Source organism: Sebastes fasciatus, chromosome 24, assembly GCF_043250625.1.
Source record: "Sebastes fasciatus isolate fSebFas1 chromosome 24, fSebFas1.pri, whole genome shotgun sequence".
NCBI lineage: Eukaryota > Metazoa > Chordata > Actinopteri > Perciformes > Sebastidae > Sebastes > Sebastes fasciatus.
In genome coordinates this window covers 15,684,607-15,705,133 of record NC_133818.1, presented here as the reverse complement: position 1 = coordinate 15,705,133, position 20,527 = coordinate 15,684,607, and the positions used below count along the sequence as shown (strand labels likewise).

General features: G+C 42.1%; 2 protein-coding genes across 8 annotated transcripts; both read left to right on the top strand.

Annotated features, from left to right (window-relative positions):
• Positions 1 to 317: 317 nt before the first annotated feature.
• On the top strand, positions 318 to 10,976 carry ddx4 (DEAD (Asp-Glu-Ala-Asp) box polypeptide 4). Of its 5 annotated transcripts, none has more exons than XM_074626992.1 (23): positions 318 to 489; positions 2,166 to 2,200; positions 2,308 to 2,346; positions 4,169 to 4,216; positions 4,296 to 4,349; positions 4,534 to 4,554; positions 4,640 to 4,702; positions 5,665 to 5,709; positions 5,824 to 5,850; positions 5,998 to 6,051; positions 6,201 to 6,236; positions 6,317 to 6,352; positions 6,442 to 6,486; positions 6,589 to 6,731; positions 7,445 to 7,597; positions 7,681 to 7,835; positions 7,981 to 8,110; positions 8,202 to 8,368; positions 8,447 to 8,592; positions 8,893 to 8,992; positions 9,069 to 9,339; positions 10,314 to 10,418; positions 10,531 to 10,976. In XM_074626992.1, exons 2-23 carry the CDS (start codon positions 2,176 to 2,178, stop codon positions 10,615 to 10,617), a joined length of 1,950 nt encoding a protein of 649 aa, XP_074483093.1. In that variant the 5' UTR covers positions 318 to 489; positions 2,166 to 2,175; the 3' UTR covers positions 10,618 to 10,976. The 5 variants fall into 5 exon arrangements, with proteins under 5 accessions (XP_074483093.1, XP_074483097.1, XP_074483096.1 ...); XM_074626994.1 differs by lacking the exon at positions 318 to 489 and adding an exon at positions 1,008 to 1,030; XM_074626996.1 differs by lacking the exon at positions 4,169 to 4,216 and having other exon boundaries at positions 320 to 489.
• A 1,456-nt stretch (positions 10,977 to 12,432) lies between these two features.
• ccdc14 (coiled-coil domain containing 14) lies at positions 12,433 to 19,094 on the top strand. Of its 3 annotated transcripts, none has more exons than XM_074626974.1 (11): positions 12,433 to 12,601; positions 12,886 to 12,944; positions 13,525 to 13,600; positions 14,282 to 14,354; positions 14,680 to 14,778; positions 15,223 to 16,383; positions 16,602 to 16,734; positions 16,822 to 16,907; positions 17,000 to 17,143; positions 17,405 to 17,507; positions 18,394 to 19,094. In XM_074626974.1, the coding sequence occupies exons 1-11, from the start codon at positions 12,578 to 12,580 to the stop codon at positions 18,908 to 18,910; spliced, it is 2,475 nt and encodes an 824-aa protein (XP_074483075.1). In that variant the 5' UTR covers positions 12,433 to 12,577; the 3' UTR covers positions 18,911 to 19,094. The 3 variants fall into 3 exon arrangements, with proteins under 3 accessions (XP_074483075.1, XP_074483076.1, XP_074483077.1); XM_074626975.1 differs by having other exon boundaries at positions 12,434 to 12,601; positions 15,223 to 16,323; XM_074626976.1 differs by lacking the exons at positions 12,433 to 12,601; positions 12,886 to 12,944 and having other exon boundaries at positions 13,530 to 13,600; positions 14,282 to 14,350.
• The last annotated feature ends 1,433 nt before the right edge of the window (positions 19,095 to 20,527 follow it).

Below are 20,527 nucleotides of genomic sequence, written 5' to 3'. Positions count from 1 at the left end.
TATTTATTTGCAGAATCTAATTCTGCTGCTTTTCCTCTGGTTATATATGCAAATCTTCTCACATGCAAACGGTTGGATGTTTCACCTGATAATCCTATTGCCAACAAGTCTCTTCGACAGGTAACCCTCTTCAAATGCATGCATTATGATGTGATGCTGTTTTTGGTTAATTTTACTTGAGCTCAAAGCAAAACTAGAAAAATGCATAATATCTGTTTTTCTCCATGCAGGCTGTGAACAACTTTAAGAATGAGACAGGATACACCACAACAACACAAGATCAATTCATCTTTAGCTGTATTTACAAAACATAATCCAGTTGGGCGGGAAAGCAGCGGACCTGGCAACCCTGAGCTCGGCAGGTCAGTGTCGTGTGCAACACGTCGACTCTCTCTGATGACCGAGCAGCGACCTGACTGACTGAGCGGAGCGACGCCACGAAGAAAGAGATAAATCGTCATATTACACCTGAAGAAGCGTTTAAAAAAGGTATGGTTATGCACGATAGCTAGTAGTTGTTGTCGCAAACCATTTCAGAGAACAGAAAGGACGTTTAGTCAACGTTTTATTCTACTTTATTAACGCCCAGTTAGTTGGCTCATGTTACCTAGCGCCACACCCTGCTAATGCTAATGCTAACACGCGTTAGCCTTCTAAACATGACCGTCACCTTCAGAAGGTCACGTCATCTTAACAACCACTAGTCTTTAAAAATGCCATGTTGAAGCATTAGTGAGCTGTCCCGTTTTTTTATCAGGATTAGACATCACTAGCGCTAAAATAATTTTGCACACTTTGCTAGCAAAGAAATGAGTGATGTTAGCAACGATGTTAGCTAGTACGTTACAAGGCCTCTTAAAGGAGGCTGGGACACTGGTCTTGAGGTTTAAAGGTACAGCGCATGCGCAGTGTAACTCAAGCTGCGTTACGATTGGCTCAATTACGACGAGTGCAGACCAGATTCTTCTGCGCAAGTGCAATACCCACCGGAGATATGACGCTTGACCTAGCCTCCTTTCCATAGGCCTTGGTACGTTAGCAACGATGTTAGCTAGTACGTTAGCTACCGTTAGTTTGCCTTGATAACGTTGGTGGTTAAGGGCTTATGTTTAGGCTAATGTTCGCACAGTCTGTTGTGTATAACGTGACGGATTTCATATTGTATTATACTAGTTGGTTCGCCCACAGTTTGATGCCACATCTGGTGTTTTAGCTAAAGTTAGCTTAACAGTTGCCTTGCTGAAAGCACGAGGTCGGTGACGGTTCACAAGTCACGCGGTGCCTAAAGCCACATGTTAACTTCACTGTTGGGGAACAGAAGGAAAAGCTTTAATCAAGACATTCATAAGCTTCCAAATAATTAATATTACATTAACTTGGATGATATTTATTTGTACTTTTTACTGTCCCATCATATGTGACGTTGGTAGTTACTCTAAGTCAGGGGTCAGTAACCTTTACTATCAAAAGACATTTTAGGCAAAATAATAAATAAAAAAAAAGAATCTGTCTGGAGCCACAAAACATTTGATCATTGTGATGAAGGTAACACAGTTTAAAGTCTAAATATATAGTATATAAGTAATGCAGTGAGGGCCAAAGAGCAAATGTACTGCGGAGTATTAGGGGCACATTGAGGGGAAAAACATCAGAGATTTACAGAATAAAGTCATAACATTACGAGAAAATAAATCGTAATATTATGAGAATAAAGTCATAACTTTACGAGAGAAAAAAAGAAAACACGTAAAATTGATACTTTATAATATTATGACTTTTCTCATGATACTATGACTTTTTTCTCGTAAACTTATGACTTTATTCTCGTAATGTTATGACTTTATTTTCATATTACGACTTTTTCTCGTAAACTTATGACATCATTCTCGTAATATTATGACTTTATTCTCGAAATCTCAGATTTATTTATTTTTTCCTAAAAGTGGCCCTAATACTCCGTCGTACTATAGATCTACAACAATGATAAATAAAAATGAAAATGTAAACCAAAAAAAATTATTAATTTCCATTTTTAAAAATCCCCAGTGAGCCACTGGAGAGGGGCCGAAGTGGCTCCGGAGCCGCAGGTTGCTGACCCCTGATCTAAAGCAACAGTAATATAGTTCTAGTATTTGAATGTTGACCTTGTGTTTTTAATTCTTTAGGTGATCAAAAATGGACGAGTGGGAAGAAGAGGTAAGTGCCCCTAAAAATAAGTAGTTTGCTAATTATGTCCAGCTTTGTTTTTCATGCCATGGATACCAGATGGTCAACACCTGATCTGAATTTACTCATCGTTACAGGGAGCTAGTACTACTGCACCAACCAGCCACACCTCAAGTGAAGGTATGTTTACTGCTCTGTATGCAAATTATTCAATGGCAATTATTTGCCATTGCATTGTAAGCTTTGATAGTATTTATTCTACTAAACCCGAGTTTTTATACAGTCAAATTACCAAATGCAGGGTCGTTCAGTCATTTCACTAGAACAGCAGGTGATGGCCAAATCATGTCACATAACCCAAAATTTAATGCCTTAAAAAAGATGGTCATTTATCGTGCCATCAATCATTGGAATAGCTGCCCTCTTTACATCCGTCAATCCTCTAACAAATCCTCATTCAAATACCATCTAAGAATACATTACTTAAGCAGCTGATCGATAGTCCAGTGTTGGTCATGTATGTTTTTTCTTTTGTTCCTTTTCCCTGATGATGGGCCTTGAGGCTAAATGGTTGTGGAAGATGTGTATGAATGAGAAAATGTATATGTTTGGAAAATTTTAATGTTATTAGTGTAACACAAATATGATGTTGTATATATAGTATGTATGTGATAAATGTAATGTACTTGATTTCGAACGCCAGGAAGACTAGCTGGTGCCATTGGTATCAGCTAATGGGGATCCTTTTTAAATAAATAAATAGTGCTTGTACATAGTGTTGTCACAATACCAGAATTCTGATACGATACCCTGCCTAAATATCTCGATATGATACTGAAACGATACCACGGCAAAACTCTAAAACATCAGGAAAAGTAATGGAATAATAGATGACAGAACATGGAACTTAAAATATTTTTTTATTAACTAAAAAACTTATTTAACGAATGAAGTGGTATGCCGTAATCTGTTGTCCCCTTTACTTAAGTTTGTGATTTTTTTGATAGTTAATTTTATACTTGCATTTATTTTTGATCATGCACACATATTTACATTTCATCTGTATTCTTATTTCTATCTTTCTTTTAGCTTATATATGTTTATATATATATATATATATATATATATATATATATATATATATATATATTTGTATTCTAAAACGGAACAACTGTAATTTCCCCCGGGATTAATAAAGTATTTCTGATTCTGATATCACTTATTAAACAGCGTTTAATAAGGCAACGCCTAAAACAGCGCCCCCGCTGGCACATTAGTAACAGTTAAGGCGGAGAATGGTACTGCAGCACGGAAGACGAGGCTCCCAAAACAAAAACCCACGAAATGATAATAAATTCAGGTGAAGTTCTGTGAGAAGTTGATGAGAGAAAAGCTGCTAAAATCAGGAAGACACCACAGTAACTGTAGAAAGAGCTGTGTTGTGTTGTAGTGGTGTGAAGAGAGAGAACAGTCACTCTCACTGGACTGCATTTCCTCTCCGTCCATTTCACATTACAGAGAAACACAGTAAAATAATACTTTAATATTAATAATACTCCATCCTTCTGGTTATCACTACAGTTTATTTTTTTGACCGCTTGCTCCCACCAGCAGCAAAGTTATAACTGCCTGGTCCCGCGGGATCCCAATCCTAATGGCATCCTCCAATGCAGAGCGCTCTGCACACACACGGCCCCGCGGTCGGAACTCGTATTAAACATCGACGCAACTCGTATTAAAACACGGTCATTCTATCTATAAGTATCGATACTAATAAAACGGGGTATCGTTTTTAACGGCAGGATATCACGATACCTTTCTAGTATTGGTATACCGTGCAACACCACTTGTACATCCACTGTTAACGTGAAATTAACTGTTCTGTCCTTTCACATCTGCTGAAATCCCTTCTTGTAACTGCAAATAAAGGGTACTTGGAATTAGAATAATTTGTTACCTATTTAAGTTAAGATGATGAATTGTTGGACATGAACACTTTTAGTTACCCAAGGAGGCTCCTGGAACAGTGATGGTGGCGAATTTGGAAGGGGTAAGTGTGGAAAGGATGAGCAATGACCATCTCCACCCTAGAGGACATCGATGAAGAATGTTTTTCTGTTTCTCTACAGGTCGTGGTGGAAGAGGCCGAGGCAGACAAGGAGGATTTAAAAGCTTCTCTTCAGGTTCCCATGCATCTCATTTAACAAGCAGTAAAAATCCTTGTTAGTCGAGTGACTGAATATATAAATTCTTCTTTAAAGGAGTTTAAACTAATGCTTAGATTGAGATAGCTTTGATTAAGTTGAACTCTATGGGCATCGTAAAAGGGTTTAATCTAATTTTGGTGCTTTGACCTTTGTTTTGTAGGTCCTGATGAGAATGGGAATGGTAAGCACTGAGCAGTATTATATTAACTGGTGTCAGCAGTTGCTCAGTCCTTGGTGCTACTGACCTTCCAATTTGTTCTTTACAGATGGGGACAGCTGGAACAATACAGGAGGAGAAAGAGGCGGTTTCAGAGGTAGAGGTGGCAGAGGTGAGACATAACTTCATTCCACTTCAGATTTGACTGAAGTGTATGAGTTGTAGTCATTAACTGGGTTACCTGAATGAACAAAAACCTGGTAGTAAATGTTCAAATACTTAGTCTCTACTATAGAGTAGGGATGTACGATGTATCGGTTGCTGATATAATTTTTTCAAAAACCTGTTAACTCTCCCTCACGCACCTATAGGCCTATTAATGGGGTGATCTAGCATGACAAAGCTTCATTCTCAAAAATCTCAAATCAAAGCTTCGATTGTTAAAAGATGACATTTGATGCAGCCCAGCTGCTGGCCAATCCGCTCCACAGCAACAGCTGAGCCAGCATGGCAATATCTAATTCAATATGTATATTAATAAAATCCTTTTAACGAACTAGTATTTCTGGTGCCGACTAGTGAAGGTACATCCCTACATAAGAAAAGTTGAAAGTCTTGTAGACTTTGACCAGATAAAACTTGTAAATCTAAAAATATACTGTTTTCCGCTTCACATTGTTGCATTTCTAAGATTAATAATATCGGTTAACGTGGCCCTGAAATTCCATATCCGTGCATCTCTACTTTAGAGGTTTTAGACATGATGGAATACTCTCTTGAAACCTGTTGTGAATATCAAACATTAGGCCCCTGTAGGCTTGAACGAACGCCCTAAGGTTTTCTTGGAGGAAGTCAGCTGTAGTCATCTTACCGTTGCAAAGGATTCCAACAGCTTCACAAAGGGAAAATAATCAAAACATTCAAGAAACTTTACAAACCACAAACATTACGAGAAGCATCCTGGATGAGACGGGGGTTCCAGAGACAATTGTACCATTATGAAGTCGCCCATTAAACCTTCTGAACAATATGAAGAGCAAATACTGTATCGTATTAGCGTATTATGTTTATTCCTTTGAATGCTTTGCACTGTTTATGAAATTGTGTGTCCTGACAGCATGTTTATTGTATCAGGGCGCGGCAGAGGATTTGGCAGGACAGATAGCAGTGAATTCGATGGTAATGTTTTCATGTGTGGTTCTAAGACCGCTGGAATCAGGTCTATTCTTAGTGCAACTGACCTAAAGACATTTCAGCCTAGTACATGAATTGCCTTGATTTCTTTTTTCACAGGAGACGATGATGAAGTGTGTGAAAATGGTAGGTTTTTTTCTTCTCTTTTCTTTTGTTAGTCCCCCACACAAAGTACAAAAACAGGTTGACTGTTGTAATTTTCCACAAAGGAATAGCTTCTTTTAATCTACTGTACGTGAATCTTTGTATTTCAATACTGTATGTTCCGAACAGGGTTTAGAGGAGGAAGCAGAGGAGGACGAGGCAGCAGAGGAGGTTTCAGACGAGGTATTTCTCAATTCAGTCCTGTTATAGTGAAGCAGGACAGCTTTAGCTTGAAGTTCTGAAATACAGAGAAATGTATTGCTAAATTAAGTGATCCAGTCTTAACTTGAAATGTGATGAGCACATCATTAATGGTGGATAATGTGTTGAAGGTGGTGACCAGGGTGCCAGAGGAGGCTTTGGAGGAGGTAAATGACCAAATTCTTTGACCTTTTGGAAGAGTCACTGTGTCATGTTGGTAAATGTTGTGTGTCTTGTATCATTGCAGGCTACCGTGGGAGAGATGAGGAGTTCTTTGCTCAAGGTTGTAATGTTTTTTTAAATGATTAACTGATTTAGCCATTCAGTTGGGAAACATTTCACTGATGTGACCGACATCTGTTTCTGATACAGGGGAAGATAAAGATCCAGAAAAGAAGGATGAAAACGAGGGTGAAAGTAAGTTAAACTGTTCAATGTAAATATATTCGGCAGTCCTGCAGTATGATTAAGCTTGTGCCACTCCTGCACCACATAATTAATTTGTTTTGTGACCCGCAGGACCGAGGGTCACGTATGTTCCCCCATCCCTCCCCGAAGATGAAGACTCCATTTTTGCCCACTATGAGAAAGGCATCAACTTTGACAAGTATGATGACATCATTGTAGATGTCAGTGGAACCAACCCACCGCCGGCTATCATGGTAAGAAGTTCTGAAATAATAAGTTAACTCATGAATTAGTTGATATACAGTAGCTGGACTATTTGTAGAAGCTGGTTCGTAAGACAAAATAAGCAATTAACCCTCTAAGATGCACAATAGATGTGTTTTGTCCTTTTTAGGGAGGAGGGTACAGGGGGTCTTTAGGGGGAAACAGCAGGTCAACAGTAGATGTCACGTAGAAGTGGTGTACATCATCTGAAAGCTAAGAACCTGGAGATTAATTTGAGATGCGGCTCAGCACTGTGTGTCAAGTTGTTCCAGTCATGAATCAGGAATAAACATTAATTAATTAAAATAAATTGTATAAGGGCTTAGGACATTATGATGGCCATCCCCGCGTTCTGTTGTGTCTCATAAGTTGTTGCAGCAATTTTTGGTGTTGATATCATGTTATACAGATTTGGTGCTAAATTGAACAATTTTTTTACCACTGGAGAATTGATAAAAATAATCAATTATCCCTCAAATACCAGTGGGACGTACTGGTGCTGGGTTGTGGCTGAAGATGTTTTATCTTGCCTGACAAGCTGCCAGCTCACTGGGATGTCTAACAATAAGATCTACAGACCTTGCATTATTACTTAACTAGGGTTTAACCTTATGGCAACAAATATGAATTGTCCCTTGAAGCTGGTGTGTTTCATCTGTTGTATAAGTCTGCTCAGTCAACAAATCAAGCCTTTTTCCTCCAGACTTTTGAAGAGGCAGCATTGTGCGAGTCCCTGAGAAAAAATGTCAGCAAGTCGGGTTATGTGAAGCCGACACCTGTGCAGAAGTACGGCATGCCAATCATCTCTGCTGGCAGAGATCTCATGGCCTGTGCACAGACTGGATCTGGTAAAACGGTGAGATGAGAAAGAGAGAGAAACACTTGTCTTGTAAAAAAAAAAAAAATGGATTGAGTATAAAGTCATCTTCCCTCCTCCAGGCTGCATTCCTGCTCCCTATTCTGCAGCAGCTGATGGCTGATGGTGTGGCCGCCAGTTCCTTCAGTGAGGTGCAGGAGCCTGAAGCCATCATTGTGGCCCCAACAAGGGAGCTCATCAACCAGATTTACCTGGAGGCCAGGAAGTTTGCCCATGGGTATGTTTAGACGGTGGCTTTGACAAAGTGTTTTATGATGAATTAACAAGGCAATTACGCTAGTCTTTGTTCGTTGAAAGAGAGAAACTTGAATTCAGAAGGTGTACGGTTGTATTTTTTAATCTGTGTCCTCTGACTGTTGTAGGACATGTGTGCGTCCAGTAGTGGTATATGGTGGAGTCAACACTGGACACCAAATACGAGACATCTTAAGGGGGTGCAATGTGGTGTGTGGAACCCCAGGGAGGCTGTTGGACATGATAGGAAGAGGAAAGGTAAATTAAGTCAGAATTTTCAAACATTTGATGTTTGAAGTTATACAGTCTGTAGTTGAAGAAGTGTAACTGAATGGTGTATGTGCTCCAGGTTGGGCTGAGTAAACTGCGGTACTTGGTGCTGGATGAGGCTGACCGGATGTTGGATATGGGTTTTGAGCCTGACATGCGCCGCCTGGTGGGCTCCCCTGGAATGCCGTCCAAAGAGAACCGCCAGACTCTGATGTTCAGTGCCACCTACCCTGAGGACATCCAGAGGTCTGCTCCTTGACCAACCACATATTTTACTGCTGAAGTGAGCTATGCATGTATGAATATGGAAGTGTGCTTTTGCAGGATGGCGGCTGACTTCCTCAAGACCGACTATTTGTTCTTGGCTGTGGGTGTGGTGGGCGGAGCCTGCAGTGATGTGGAGCAGACGTTTGTCCAAGTCACCAAGTTCTCCAAGAGGGAGCAGCTCCTTGACTTTCTCAAGACCGTTGGTAAAGTTTTTCGTAGCTGTTTTACTTTCCAACGTTAAGAAAACCTCTAAGTATAAGCAAGGACAAGAATTTATTGTTTAATGAATAATTAGAACCCTATCAGCTAAGACTAGACACAAAAAGGCTTTAGACCGTACTGCTTGCAGCAGACCCATATACCCAGTTAGGGGTCGCCAAAGCTTCACAGGTGCTGCTCTTGTAGGACTGAATAATGCATTACAGCTCAACATGTACAGTAACTTGTCCACAATGGAGCATGAGCTGGTGGTGTTTGTCTTAGTCTTGATTTTGGTGTTGCAGGAGCGGAGCGCACCATGGTGTTTGTGGAGACCAAGAGACGAGCTGATTTCATTGCCACTTATTTGTGCCAGGAGAAGGTTCTGACCACCAGCATTCATGGGTAAGTGACGTGTCTAGAATCCTATATTTCCATTTCTGTTTGAATGCAGATAGTAATGTGTTGTGTTGTCTGGCAGTGACCGCGAGCAGCGGGAGCGAGAGCAGGCTCTGGCAGACTTCCGCTCTGGCAAATGTCCCGTCCTGGTGGCAACCTCTGTAGCTGCCCGCGGTCTGGATATTCCAGATGTACAGCATGTGGTGAACTTTGACCTCCCCAACAACATTGATGAATATGTCCACCGTATTGGGAGAACTGGCCGCTGTGGTAACACCGGAAGGGCGGTGTCTTTCTATGACCCTGAAGCTGATAACCAACTGGCCCGCTCCCTCGTCACAATCCTGTCCAAGGTAATCCACATTCATATCGAGCCTGTTATTTCATTAACAAGCAGTAATAGCTAGGGGTGGGGGGGGGGAATAGATTCACCTATGTATCGCGATTTTATATTTTTTTATGATTTTGAAATCAATTTGAATTTGACGTGGATTCGACCTGCACCCTCCCATGTCCATCCAATCCAGCGTGGTAAACACTACACATCCAGTAAAGGATGGAAACACTTTGGTTTTCACACATTGCAGGAAAAGCAGAGCTAGACATCACAGCTAAAGCTGCATGCTAACTCTGTCACAGACAGGAAACGTTATCGTATCCCAGTAACTTGCGGTCGAGCCGGCCGTCACTCTCATCTCTTTGGTCAAATGGGCCGACGCTACGACTGTAGAGCACCCATATACTGACATTTCTGTTAAATGCATTCAAACGGCCCCGATGGCGCTGACCATGGATGTATAAAGAGAACGGAGCTGACGAGAAAATACAGACCACCTTGGAGAAGTTAGAGGAAGTCGACACGTGGGACTACATCCGATTTTCAAAATAAGGTGTTAACAAAGGGAACTGTATATACAAAATACATATATATGACTGATATAATTGACTTCAGGACGTCTCTGACTGCATACATGCTGAAAATCAAACATTTTAATGTATTAATTTAGATATTTTTCAAAGTAAAAGTCCCTAGAAGTGTATGATTTAAGTTTTTCCCATGGTCTAGTGTTAAAAAAAAAGTTAACATAAATCCTAATATTGAATCGTAATACCTAAAAATCGCAATACGGCACTCAAGTATCGTGATAGTATTGAATCAGGAGATAGGCGCATCGTCCCAGCCCTAGTAATAGCCTGCATGAGTTATCCCCCCTGAGAAATCACTATTCAGTCATTGACAGTACAGGAATAATGCATCACTAGGAAGGACTTAAAGCACTGTCAGTGTGGGCCTTCATTGTTTCCATATGTTGACTTGGATTGACAGGCCCAGCAGGAAGTGCCCTCATGGTTAGAGGAGTCTGCGTTCAGCGGCCCTGGAGCAGGCTTCAACCCCTCCAGGAAGGGCTTTGCCTCCACAGACTCCCGGAAGGTAACTTGATTGACTCTTCTGTTTTATAACCGTTTTTTTCTCTCTGGAGTCTTTGTGATGTCAGTGTAACTGTCTGTCCTCACACCGTCTTCTGTCCTCACTGTGTCTTCAGGGAGGATCTTTCCAAGAAAAGGATGTGAGAAGCCAGTCGGCTGCTCAGACTGCTGCTGCGACTGCAGATGAAGAAGAATGGGAATAGAGGAAATATTAGAGCAACACACCCACACAGCATTGAGTTATTTTTCTTTTCACATGTTCAGCTTGTTGTAGTTTTATCAAAGTATTTTTGTTTGAAGGGGGGAAAAAAGGTTAAATGTTGAGCGAGATGTTAAACGGGGAAACCAGGTCTCGTTTATGACGCGACAACTTAATCGGTCTTCAGTGACTGGCATATTGTGGCAAATTTGTTTTATTTTTTATATCATCACTTGCATTTATAACAAAGTTAATAAGGAAAACAATGTGTCTGACCAAAAGACAAAACTTAAGGATGTCATATTCCAACTATATTTTGTTTCCATAAAGGTCACCAATAAATAAGTATTTGTTCAAAGCAAAGCCTACATTTATTGTCAAATGTGTTGTGTACTAAACTTAACATTCAATTTTGAGGTATTTGTTCTTTTCCTGAGTATTTTACTTGATACTTCTACTCCGCTACATTTTAAAGGCAAAGATTGAACTTCTACTCCACTACATTCACTTCAGCTGAATAAAAGCCTCTTGGATCAGCTGGAAAATGCATCCTCACAAAGCTGAAACCAGCATGAAAAGTTGACCTTTACTTGTAGTGGGGTATTTAGACAGTGTGGTATTAGTATGAATCACATGTGAATGAATATGGAGTTTTGAACTATCATCTCCATAGCAAAAATGTCATTATTTTCTTTTTATGAGTACCTATTATGACACAAAAATACATTTATTTTCTGTCAGTCGGGTGTTGTGAATGGTCGACACTTGATTATCAGATCAAATGAAAATATCACTTTTTCAATTCACATTCAATTTCATCACTTTTCTTCAACTCATTTTTGTTACTTCCACCCTTTAGGCCACTTTCCCTACATGATAAATGGCAATTTTGTGTTGTGAATGATGAATGTAAGATGGTGAAAATGATGAAACGTGGCTCTGTTTTTATCACATGACTTTTTTAATCAAATCGGCTTTAAATGAATCAAACTGATCATTTATCTTGATAATTTATCACTCCATTTTTCAATTCGCATCTATTTTTATAGCTCCAGTTTTCATTTCACATGTGTTTTCATCACCTCCATTTTTATCATTTAATTTTTGTTATTTCCATCCCTCTATTTCAAGAGTTCAATAAAATATAATCACATGTTCAGATTTTTCACTACAATTCTGCAAAAATATATTACAGTATAAAAATAAATGATACATTTTACAACAAATAAAATGCAAGGAAAGGAAAAGATGAAAAAAAATACAATAAAAAACATTTGGGGTCTTTTGGAATAAATTTAAAATGAATAGTTTTAGTCAATTTAGAGTTTGGGGATTTGAAGTCATCAATAATGGTCAAATATGTTTTATTGTGCTTCTCTTAATACATCGATGCCAATTAGTTGGTTACTGCAAAGATATACAGTAGGCATACTTATTAATTATCTAAACGAAACATTGGCGTAATAATTTTTTTTAATGTACGCAGTCAGTTAATTGAATATGATATAGATTGGAACAAAATAAATACTGCAATATGTGCTAGTGGCAGGCTAAAAAATACCAACAATATACTGTATATATAAGAATATATATATATAACAATATATACATACAATATATATATATATTGTTATGTTATATATATTGTTATATTACCATAAAGCCTATTGTAAATACAAAAAAGAAAACAATAATACATCCATGCTGTGGTGGTGTATTCTTCCTAGCCCTGAAGCCCCGCCCGTTGTGGGCGTGGTCTCTGTTCCTATCATTTTGATTGGTCAGCTACATGTTGTCCGTTTCAAACTTGTGCGTCACCCGGAAGTTTGTAGAAGTTGTAGAAGCTAGATGAAGCCAGGGGGAGAAACCCCTTCAGACCTGTCGGCTATAGTCCACATACAGACTATAGAATAGTCAAGTAAAGTCTATGAAATCTATCTGAAGCTGTAGTAACGTGTTTCACTATGAAAGGAACCGCTAAAAGCAAGGTAAGACCGACTAACGTCAAACTAATACTAAACTAAGACAGCTAAAGCTAACTAGCTAACTAACTAGTGTCTCAGTGTCAGTGGACAAGTAGGTTTTGAAATGCTTACAGACATGTGGGGATATGGGTTAACGTTATCATCTGTCATTCCAGGCTGCAGGTTAACTAATACAACATATATATCTGTAAACTCTAAGTGTACTCAGCTGCAGTGGTTGTTGGTGCCCAGGTAGCTCTGGGATGTTCAGATGTTCCAGATGTTTGTAACAGGCTTGTGATTGGCAGGTGGTGACATCAGGGAGGCTGACAGGAGGAGGAGTCAAAGGGCAGCTGACCAGGAGACGGTGAGTAGCTTTAATTTGTACTTTTTATACTATATATTCCTGCTGCTTCACCAACTGGTACGGCAACTGCACCAACGTGGACCGTAAGGCACTGGGAGGGGTGGTGCGCTCAGCCCGACACATCACCGGGTGCGAGCTGCCCAGCCTGCAGGAGCTGTACACCCAGCGGTGCCTCAGGAAGTCCCTGAAGGTTATTAAGGACAACACACACACCCCACAACAGCCTTTTCTCTCTCCTGCCCTCTGGTAGAAGATACAGGACCCCCAGGACTCTCACCAGCAGACTGAGGAACAGTTTTTTCCCCCAGGCCATCAGACTTTTAAATAGATAATTCATACGATTCATATATGTACATTCATAATTCCTGATATGTATATGTTCTTAATATGCCTTGTACAAAGTATTTCCTTTTATAATTGTAATATAACTTATTATTTTGAATGGAGTTTCCCAGCAAAAAGCATTTCACACGATTGTACTTGTATAACCGGCGTAACAACAAACATCTTGAATCTTGAATCCTGTTAGCTCTCCCCCATTCTTACGCTGTGCGGTTCTCCTCTTATCTTGTGTTGTCAGACTGACTCCAAACCCAGGACCGGCAACCCGCCTTGAGCCAGCCTACTCTCTGTACTCCACTGACTCTGAAGACCAGGTAGTGAAGTGAACTGATTTACAACCAGTTCAAAAGACATGAGAGGACATTTTGAGCATGATGAATGAGAAAGTCTGCTTGGTATTTCCTCAACTTTCTCATTTTACAGCTAAACAGTACACTAAAAGATGATTCGAAAAACATTTTATGGGAGAAATAGGCATTACAGTAACACAATATTGATTCATGTTTGATCAGCGCTGCCTAGTTTGACTGTTTGATCCGCGATTGATTGACAGCTGCCTCCGTTGAATGAACAGCCAAAAGGAACACTCTCTTTCTGAAATGACCTGTGATTGGTCAAAGTCTCCCGTCACGGGCTACACTTTTTATCTTTTTAAAGCCTGAAGACAGAGCCATGAGGAGGTGCAGAAGTCTAGATTTCTCTCAGAACACTTGAGTTACAATATGCTGAAAGGTTATTATGGAATTTGTGCCCAATGATGCCAAAAACATACTGCCTACTGCAGGTTGAATTTAGAGCTCAAACTGAAAGTGAGCACAGCTGAAAGGTCACTAATCCTCATTGTACAGGAACACTGATAGGTCCAGTAGGTCACAGTGAAGCAGGAAGTGGGTCTGTAAACTGTGATGTTTACAAGGAACAGCTCTGGTAATAGTGTCATATCAGTTTCCTAATGAAAGTCATCAGCATCATGTCGATGTGTTCTGTCCCCTCAGGTCACTTCTCTCCATAAGGGTCTGGACCGCTGTGCTGCCTTGCTCAGCGGCATCCTTCAGGCTGAGAAGGCAGGTCAGATGAGTTTTCTAACATAATAGCGTGAATAGAGCAGACCAACAGCGTGTTACAATCACTTCATCAAATGATTAGTTGAGAAAAGTAATCGGCAACATTTTTCATAATCCTTGAATCATCCTCTGGTTCCAGCTTCCTCAAACAGATGCCTAACTGATGAATCAGAATAATAATACATGAATTGATAATGAAAATAATAGTTATTTTTAGTTCTAGTTACAAGCCAGCTTCTGTATTTATAGTGACAGTCTTGTATAATTTATGTGACGAAACAACATCCCATCATAAGGATGTAAACACCTGTGAATGTGTGTGTGTGTAGAAGCCATGCCAGGCCCTCCCAGAGCATTGAAGGGTGGAGCAGCTAAATCAAGACCATCTACCTCACTGGGGAAGAAGACCACCAAGAACACAGAGACAGGTGTGTTCATGAATGTGTTTGAGGTTTAATCCAGTTTATTTGACATTATGAGAAGGAGGATCACACACAACTAGACTTTGGGGATTTCTTTCTTTTTGTGCTTTTAAAAAAAAGCTACAGAGCTTCAACTCAGCAGCACAGTGACATCTGGTGGTTTGCAAAACTTACAGCAGCCCTTCAAGGTTGAAGCAAAGCACTAAAAGAACTCACTGATTTTCAATCTTCTATGTGTGCAATAAAAGTCTGAGTAGTTTGCGTGTTATTTATTAAACCTGTAATAGGCCTCCTCTTTCTGTGCTGGCAGGACATATGAATGTACCTTATTGATGTGATGTGGCCCAGTGCTCACAGCTCAAATATCAGTGGTTCAGGTCTCAGAAACCACGATGGCACAGTCCTCTATTACACCACCTAATGTTGCCCCATATTCATCTCCACCTCCAGGCCTGAAGAGTCGTCAGTCAGTCCAGCGTGGACCAGGAACGGGCCGCACTACTCCAAGAGCAACCCATCAGTCTACTGTTCCAGCTGCAAGCTCACAAGTTCAGCTCCGTCCACCTCAGAAACAACCTCCGACCCTGCTGCAGGCTCACCTTCCTCCTCCACCCAGTCAAACGCTGCAGCACCTCCCCCTCACCAACCCTCCACCCCAGCCCCAGACCTCCATCCCTCCACCCCAGACCTCCTTCCCTCCACCCCAGACCTCCTTCCCTCCACCCCAGCCCCAGACCTCCATCCCTCCACCCCAGACCTCCATCCCTCCACCCCAGACCTCCATCCCTCCACCCCAGTCCCAGACCTCCTTCCCTCCACCCCAGCCCCAGACCTCCATCCCTCCACCCCAGTCCCAGGCCTCCATCCCTCCACCTCAGACCTCTTTCCCTCCACCCCTGCCCCAGACCTCCATCCCTCCACCACAGACCTCCATCTCTCCATCACAGACCTCCATCTCTCGACCCCTGCCCCCGACATCTATCCCTCCACCCCTGCCACAAACCTCCATCCCTCCACCCCAGATCTCCATTTCTCCACCTCAGCCCCAGACCTCACTCCCTCCACCCCAGACCTCCATCTCTCCACCCCAGCCTCAGACCTCCATCCATCAACACCAGCCCCAGATCTCACTCCCTCCACCCCAGATCTCCATCTCTCCACCCCAGCCTCAGACCTTATTCCCTCCACCCCAGACCTCCATCCCTCCACCCCAGACCTCATTCCCTCCACATCAGACCTCCATCCCTCCACCCCAGCTGCCTCTCCCTCAGACCGACTGTCAGGCAGAGTGTGACAGAGAAGAGGAGGAGTTTGTTCCTGTGAGAGACATCACTACTAGAAGCACTGCCGCAGACGCACACACAGCTGTCAGACACTCACACATACACACCTGTACGACAAAGATGTCAAACATGCAGCTGGAGTCCGGACAGCTTGATAAAGTCCCTCAGGACACACACAGCGGGGAGGACAGCAGCGCGGAGACGGGAGTGAAAATGAGGACGGTTCAGTATCTGCTGGGAGAACTCAAGGCTCTGATCGCTGGACAAGGTAACCTGTCTGGGTCTAATCGGAACGCACATCAGACATGTTTTAAGCCTCACTGTATAGGTAAATGTATACTTAAAAACAGATTATGACACTATCGCATTATTAATGCAGACATGTTGATTATGTTCTGGTGTTTTGCCAATGCCATCTGATGGAAACTGCTGCTTTTTGTTTCAATTTCCAGCGTCTTTCCTACCCTGTATGGTACAGAGTTTACAGCGCTGCACTCACCCTGTGCTCTGTTAACCCATTGTGTGTGTGTGTGTGTGTGTGTGCAGGCAGTCTAGCAGAGAGGCTGCTCAGTCACCTGGAGCAGGCCGTGTCTTCACCACTGATGAATGTCGGTAGTTCAAACCTCCAGACTGAACCAGACCTGTCATCACTACACAGCCAGAACACTCAGCTCCGCAGGTACCTCAGCTTAGCATGGACCCTCACTAAATTCTCTTGTTGGGTCTAAATTTTATTTAAAATTCTGTGTGGATGTGTGTTTTGCAGGCGTGTGAGGCTCCTTAACCAGCAGCTGAAGGAGAGGGAGAAAGCAGAGCGGCAGCAGAACATGGAGCCTCTCTGTAACTCAGAAGGTACAGCCTGTGTGTTTAGTTTACGTCGCTCTCTGACTTCACTCTCAGGACTAACGGGATGTGAATAGTTTAAATCCTGTGTCTCTCCACAGTGTTTACTCTGCAGGAGGAGCTCACCACCGCTCAGACGCGACTGCAGGAGCTCCAGGATGACCTCACAGGACTACGGGAAGCCCTTCAGGACACACAGAGCCAGCTGGCGGACAGAGAGGCAGAGAATACACTCATCAAAACAGGTTCAGGCAGTTACTGATCACACATTTTTTATCTGTTCAAAATGTACCTTAAATCTTCACTCTGGCTTTAAAACTGAGCCCGCTACAAGCTACAAATCAGAAGTTGCATTAATGCGTTAAAGAAATTAGTGGTGTAACTTTGACAGCCCTACTAATAGACCAATCAAGACGTCTGCATATTTATATAGAAGGGCAATGGTGAAGAGTTATTATGTAATGTAAATGTGTTAATGAAGTTATATGGTGTGTGTGTGTGTGTAGACTTGGAGGCCACTAGAAGCAGGTTGTTGGACAGCGAGCGAGAGAAGACTGAGTTGGCTTCACTCGCCCAACAAAGACTGGAAGAGATAGGAAACCTTAACAGGTACTTGTGTGTGTGTGTATCTATGTGTGTTTCTGTGTAAATATGTGTGTGGGTGGGGGGATTTGGGCTTCATCAGACCGTGACTTTCAGCACACACTGGGGCGGTTTGCGATGAGAGTCAGTACCACCAAATCTGAGGCCATGGGTCTCTGCCTGAAAACGGTGGATTGCGTCCTCCGGGTTTGGATTGAGGCACTGCCCAAAGCGAGGGAGTTTAAGTATCTCGGGGTCTTGTTCACCAGTGAGGATAAAATGGAGCGGGAGGCGGTTCGGTGCGGCGCTGTACCGGACCTTTGTGGTGAAGAAGGAGCTGAGCCGGAAGGCAAAGCTGTTGATTTACTAGGCCATCTACGTTCCAACCCTCACCTCTGGTCATGAGCTTTGGGTAGTGACCGAAAGAATGAGATCACGGATACAAGCGGCCGAAATGAGCTTCTTCTGTAGGGCTGCTGGGCTCAGCCTTAGAGATAGGGTGAGGAGCTCAGACATCCGGAGGGAACTCGGAGTAGAGAAGCTGCTCCTTCGCGTCGAAAGGGGCCAGCTGAGGAGGTTCTACATCTGATCAGGTTTCCCCCCACAGTCCAAAGACATGCAGCTTAACTGTTGACTCTAAATGTCCCGTAGGTGTGAATGTGAGTGTGAATGGTTGTCTGTCTCTATGTGTCAGCCCTGTGATAGTCTGGAGACCTGTCCAGGGTGTACCCCGCCTTCACCCGATGTCATCTCGGCTGCAGTCCCCCCGCGACCCTGAATAGGATAAACCCTTACAGATTATGGATTAATGAATGAAAGTACTTTGACTACAAAAATGTCTTTTACAGAGGAAATGTGTGAGAAATTCACCATGAAGCTCCCTCCAATTTCTCCTCTCCTCTGTCTGTTTCAGGATTCTTCGGAGTCACGATTTATCAAATTGTCCGACAGTTGTTGACGCTCTGCCAGCAAAACAACATTTTAACCAACAGCAGCACAGACTGGATCCAGCAGAGTCACCCACGGACCGCATCACCCAGTTCCTGATGTCTCTGGGTCAGCTGGATCCAACACACACTGAGCATGGGGCTGCAGAGAGAGACAGAGACACACTAGAGCAGAAGAAACTGACCCCAGTCCAGCTCAGAGACACTTCATCACGTCCTGATGTCAGATGTCAGCGAGGTGACAAACCTGCAGAATCAGCCCGTCACCGTTCAGATGAAGTCCAGTCATGTGGGTGGCCCCTGGAGAAGGAGCGTAGGCGTCTGTCCCAGTGTGACGTGGAATCCGTGTGGTCTGATTGGAGCACGAGGTCAGGGTCGACCTTTGACACCAGAGACGAGGCGGCGTTCAGAGACGGCCTGGCAGCTCTGGACGCCAGCATAGCCAGTCTGCAGAAGACTATTCAGCTGGATCTGGGGAGGTGATGCACACTCAGCTTTACCTCCCAGGTTTTATATTTTTATGAAACATGTTGTAATGCATAAACTATATTGTATTCTGCATTTTTGATGATTTTAATATTTAAAATAAAGCTTGTTTTAAATTACAGAGTTGAACTTCAACACATGGCGGTTAAATAAACACACTTCCGTCACAGTGGGAGAGACAGCGGGTAGTCGAACTTGTCCTTGATGTGTGTGGCTAAAAAAGCTAGTTATGGACTTGGCTGGTTACTTCTTCTCACCAGTAGAGGTCCTTTTAGACTTTCACAGTAAATTCTAAAATAATTATATTTTTCACGGGTTCAAATTAGGGCTGTCAATTGATTAAAATATTTAATCGTGATTAATCGCACATTTATTATCTGTTCAAAATGTACCTTAAAGGGAGATTTGTCAAGTATTTAATACTCAACATGGGAGAGGGTGAATATGCTGTATATATGCCAATTAATGCCAATTGATTGCTGGCATTACATGGACACACTGAGTCAAAACACAGCAGGGGGAACACTTAATAATAACCATCATTTATATATGGTAAATTCATAGTTGATTACATTTAGTTAATAGTTATTTTACTGTTAACAATGATTGTTTACTAATTATTAGTAATGCTATAATTTCTGTTATTTTATCAGTAGTTTGTGTAATATGAAATAATTAGTTTATAATTATATACTGTCTCATAGCTGATAAGAGACGATAATTAAATTCTAATTACAAAAGTAATAACTAGGCCCTGGCAGCACATCACCCCTACACTCATCCACCTTCACTGGCTTCCAATCAAGTCCCGCATCAACTATAAACTCCTCATTCTCACATACAAATCCCTCCATGCCCCTCAGTACCTAACCAACCTTCTCCACCCTCTACACTCCATCCCGGAAACTACGATCCTCTGACACTGGTCTGCTCTACACCCTCCCCACACCTGGCTGAGAACATTCGGCGACAGAGCCTTCAGTGCCACGGCCCCCGCCTTCTGGAACTCTCCCTCCTGAGATCAGAAATGCTTCATCCCTGGACACTTTCAAAAAACACCTCAAACACCACCTGTTCATCAAGAACTATGATCTCAGCTGACTCTTCCTACACATCACTCTTTTGATTACTTAGCTATAGTTTCTCCTCTGTGTTATTTATTAGTATGATTTTGTGTGCCCCCTTTGTAAAGCGTCCTTGGGTTTCTGAAAGGCGCTATATAAGTCCAATTTATTATGGATTGTCAGTACTAAACTGTCTCTAAACTAGATTAAAGGGGCAGTTAGATCAATTTACCGTACTGACGATTGCTACCAAATTTTCTGTGGATCATTATTGGACCAATCTCATCAAAAGTTGCATAAAGCTTGTTGATATCTTTTTGCGTTTTGAAGCTGTTGACCAACAAATTTTGCAATGGGCGGAGCTTAGCAAGAAATTGGCCGTAATTCATTGACCATTCGTCCAATCATCATAAATCTTGGTAGATATCCTCAGCACGTGATTGGTAGTAGGTGTGCCAAAGCTGTTTTAGCTCAAACCATAGGGGGCAACACAACTACCAAAAACTTGTACCTCAAAACCTGGTTTACAGTATTTCACCAAATATGGTGC

Excerpts from the sequence above, each read along its gene's own strand:
- ddx4 (XM_074626992.1), top strand. The coding sequence starts at position 2,176 with ATGGACGAGTGGGAAGAAGAGGTAA. Across the intron at positions 2,347-4,168 it reads CAGCCACACCTCAAGTGAAG|TTACCCAAGGAGGCTCCTGG; the intron begins GTATGTTTACTG and ends GAACACTTTTAG. Across the intron at positions 6,487-6,588 it reads GGATGAAAACGAGGGTGAAA|GACCGAGGGTCACGTATGTT; the intron begins GTAAGTTAAACT and ends TGTGACCCGCAG.
- ccdc14 (XM_074626974.1), top strand. The coding sequence starts at position 12,578 with ATGAAAGGAACCGCTAAAAGCAAG. Across the intron at positions 12,945-13,524 it reads GGGCAGCTGACCAGGAGACG|ACTGACTCCAAACCCAGGAC; the intron begins GTGAGTAGCTTT and ends TTGTGTTGTCAG. Across the intron at positions 17,508-18,393 it reads GAGATAGGAAACCTTAACAG|GATTCTTCGGAGTCACGATT; the intron begins GTACTTGTGTGT and ends TGTCTGTTTCAG.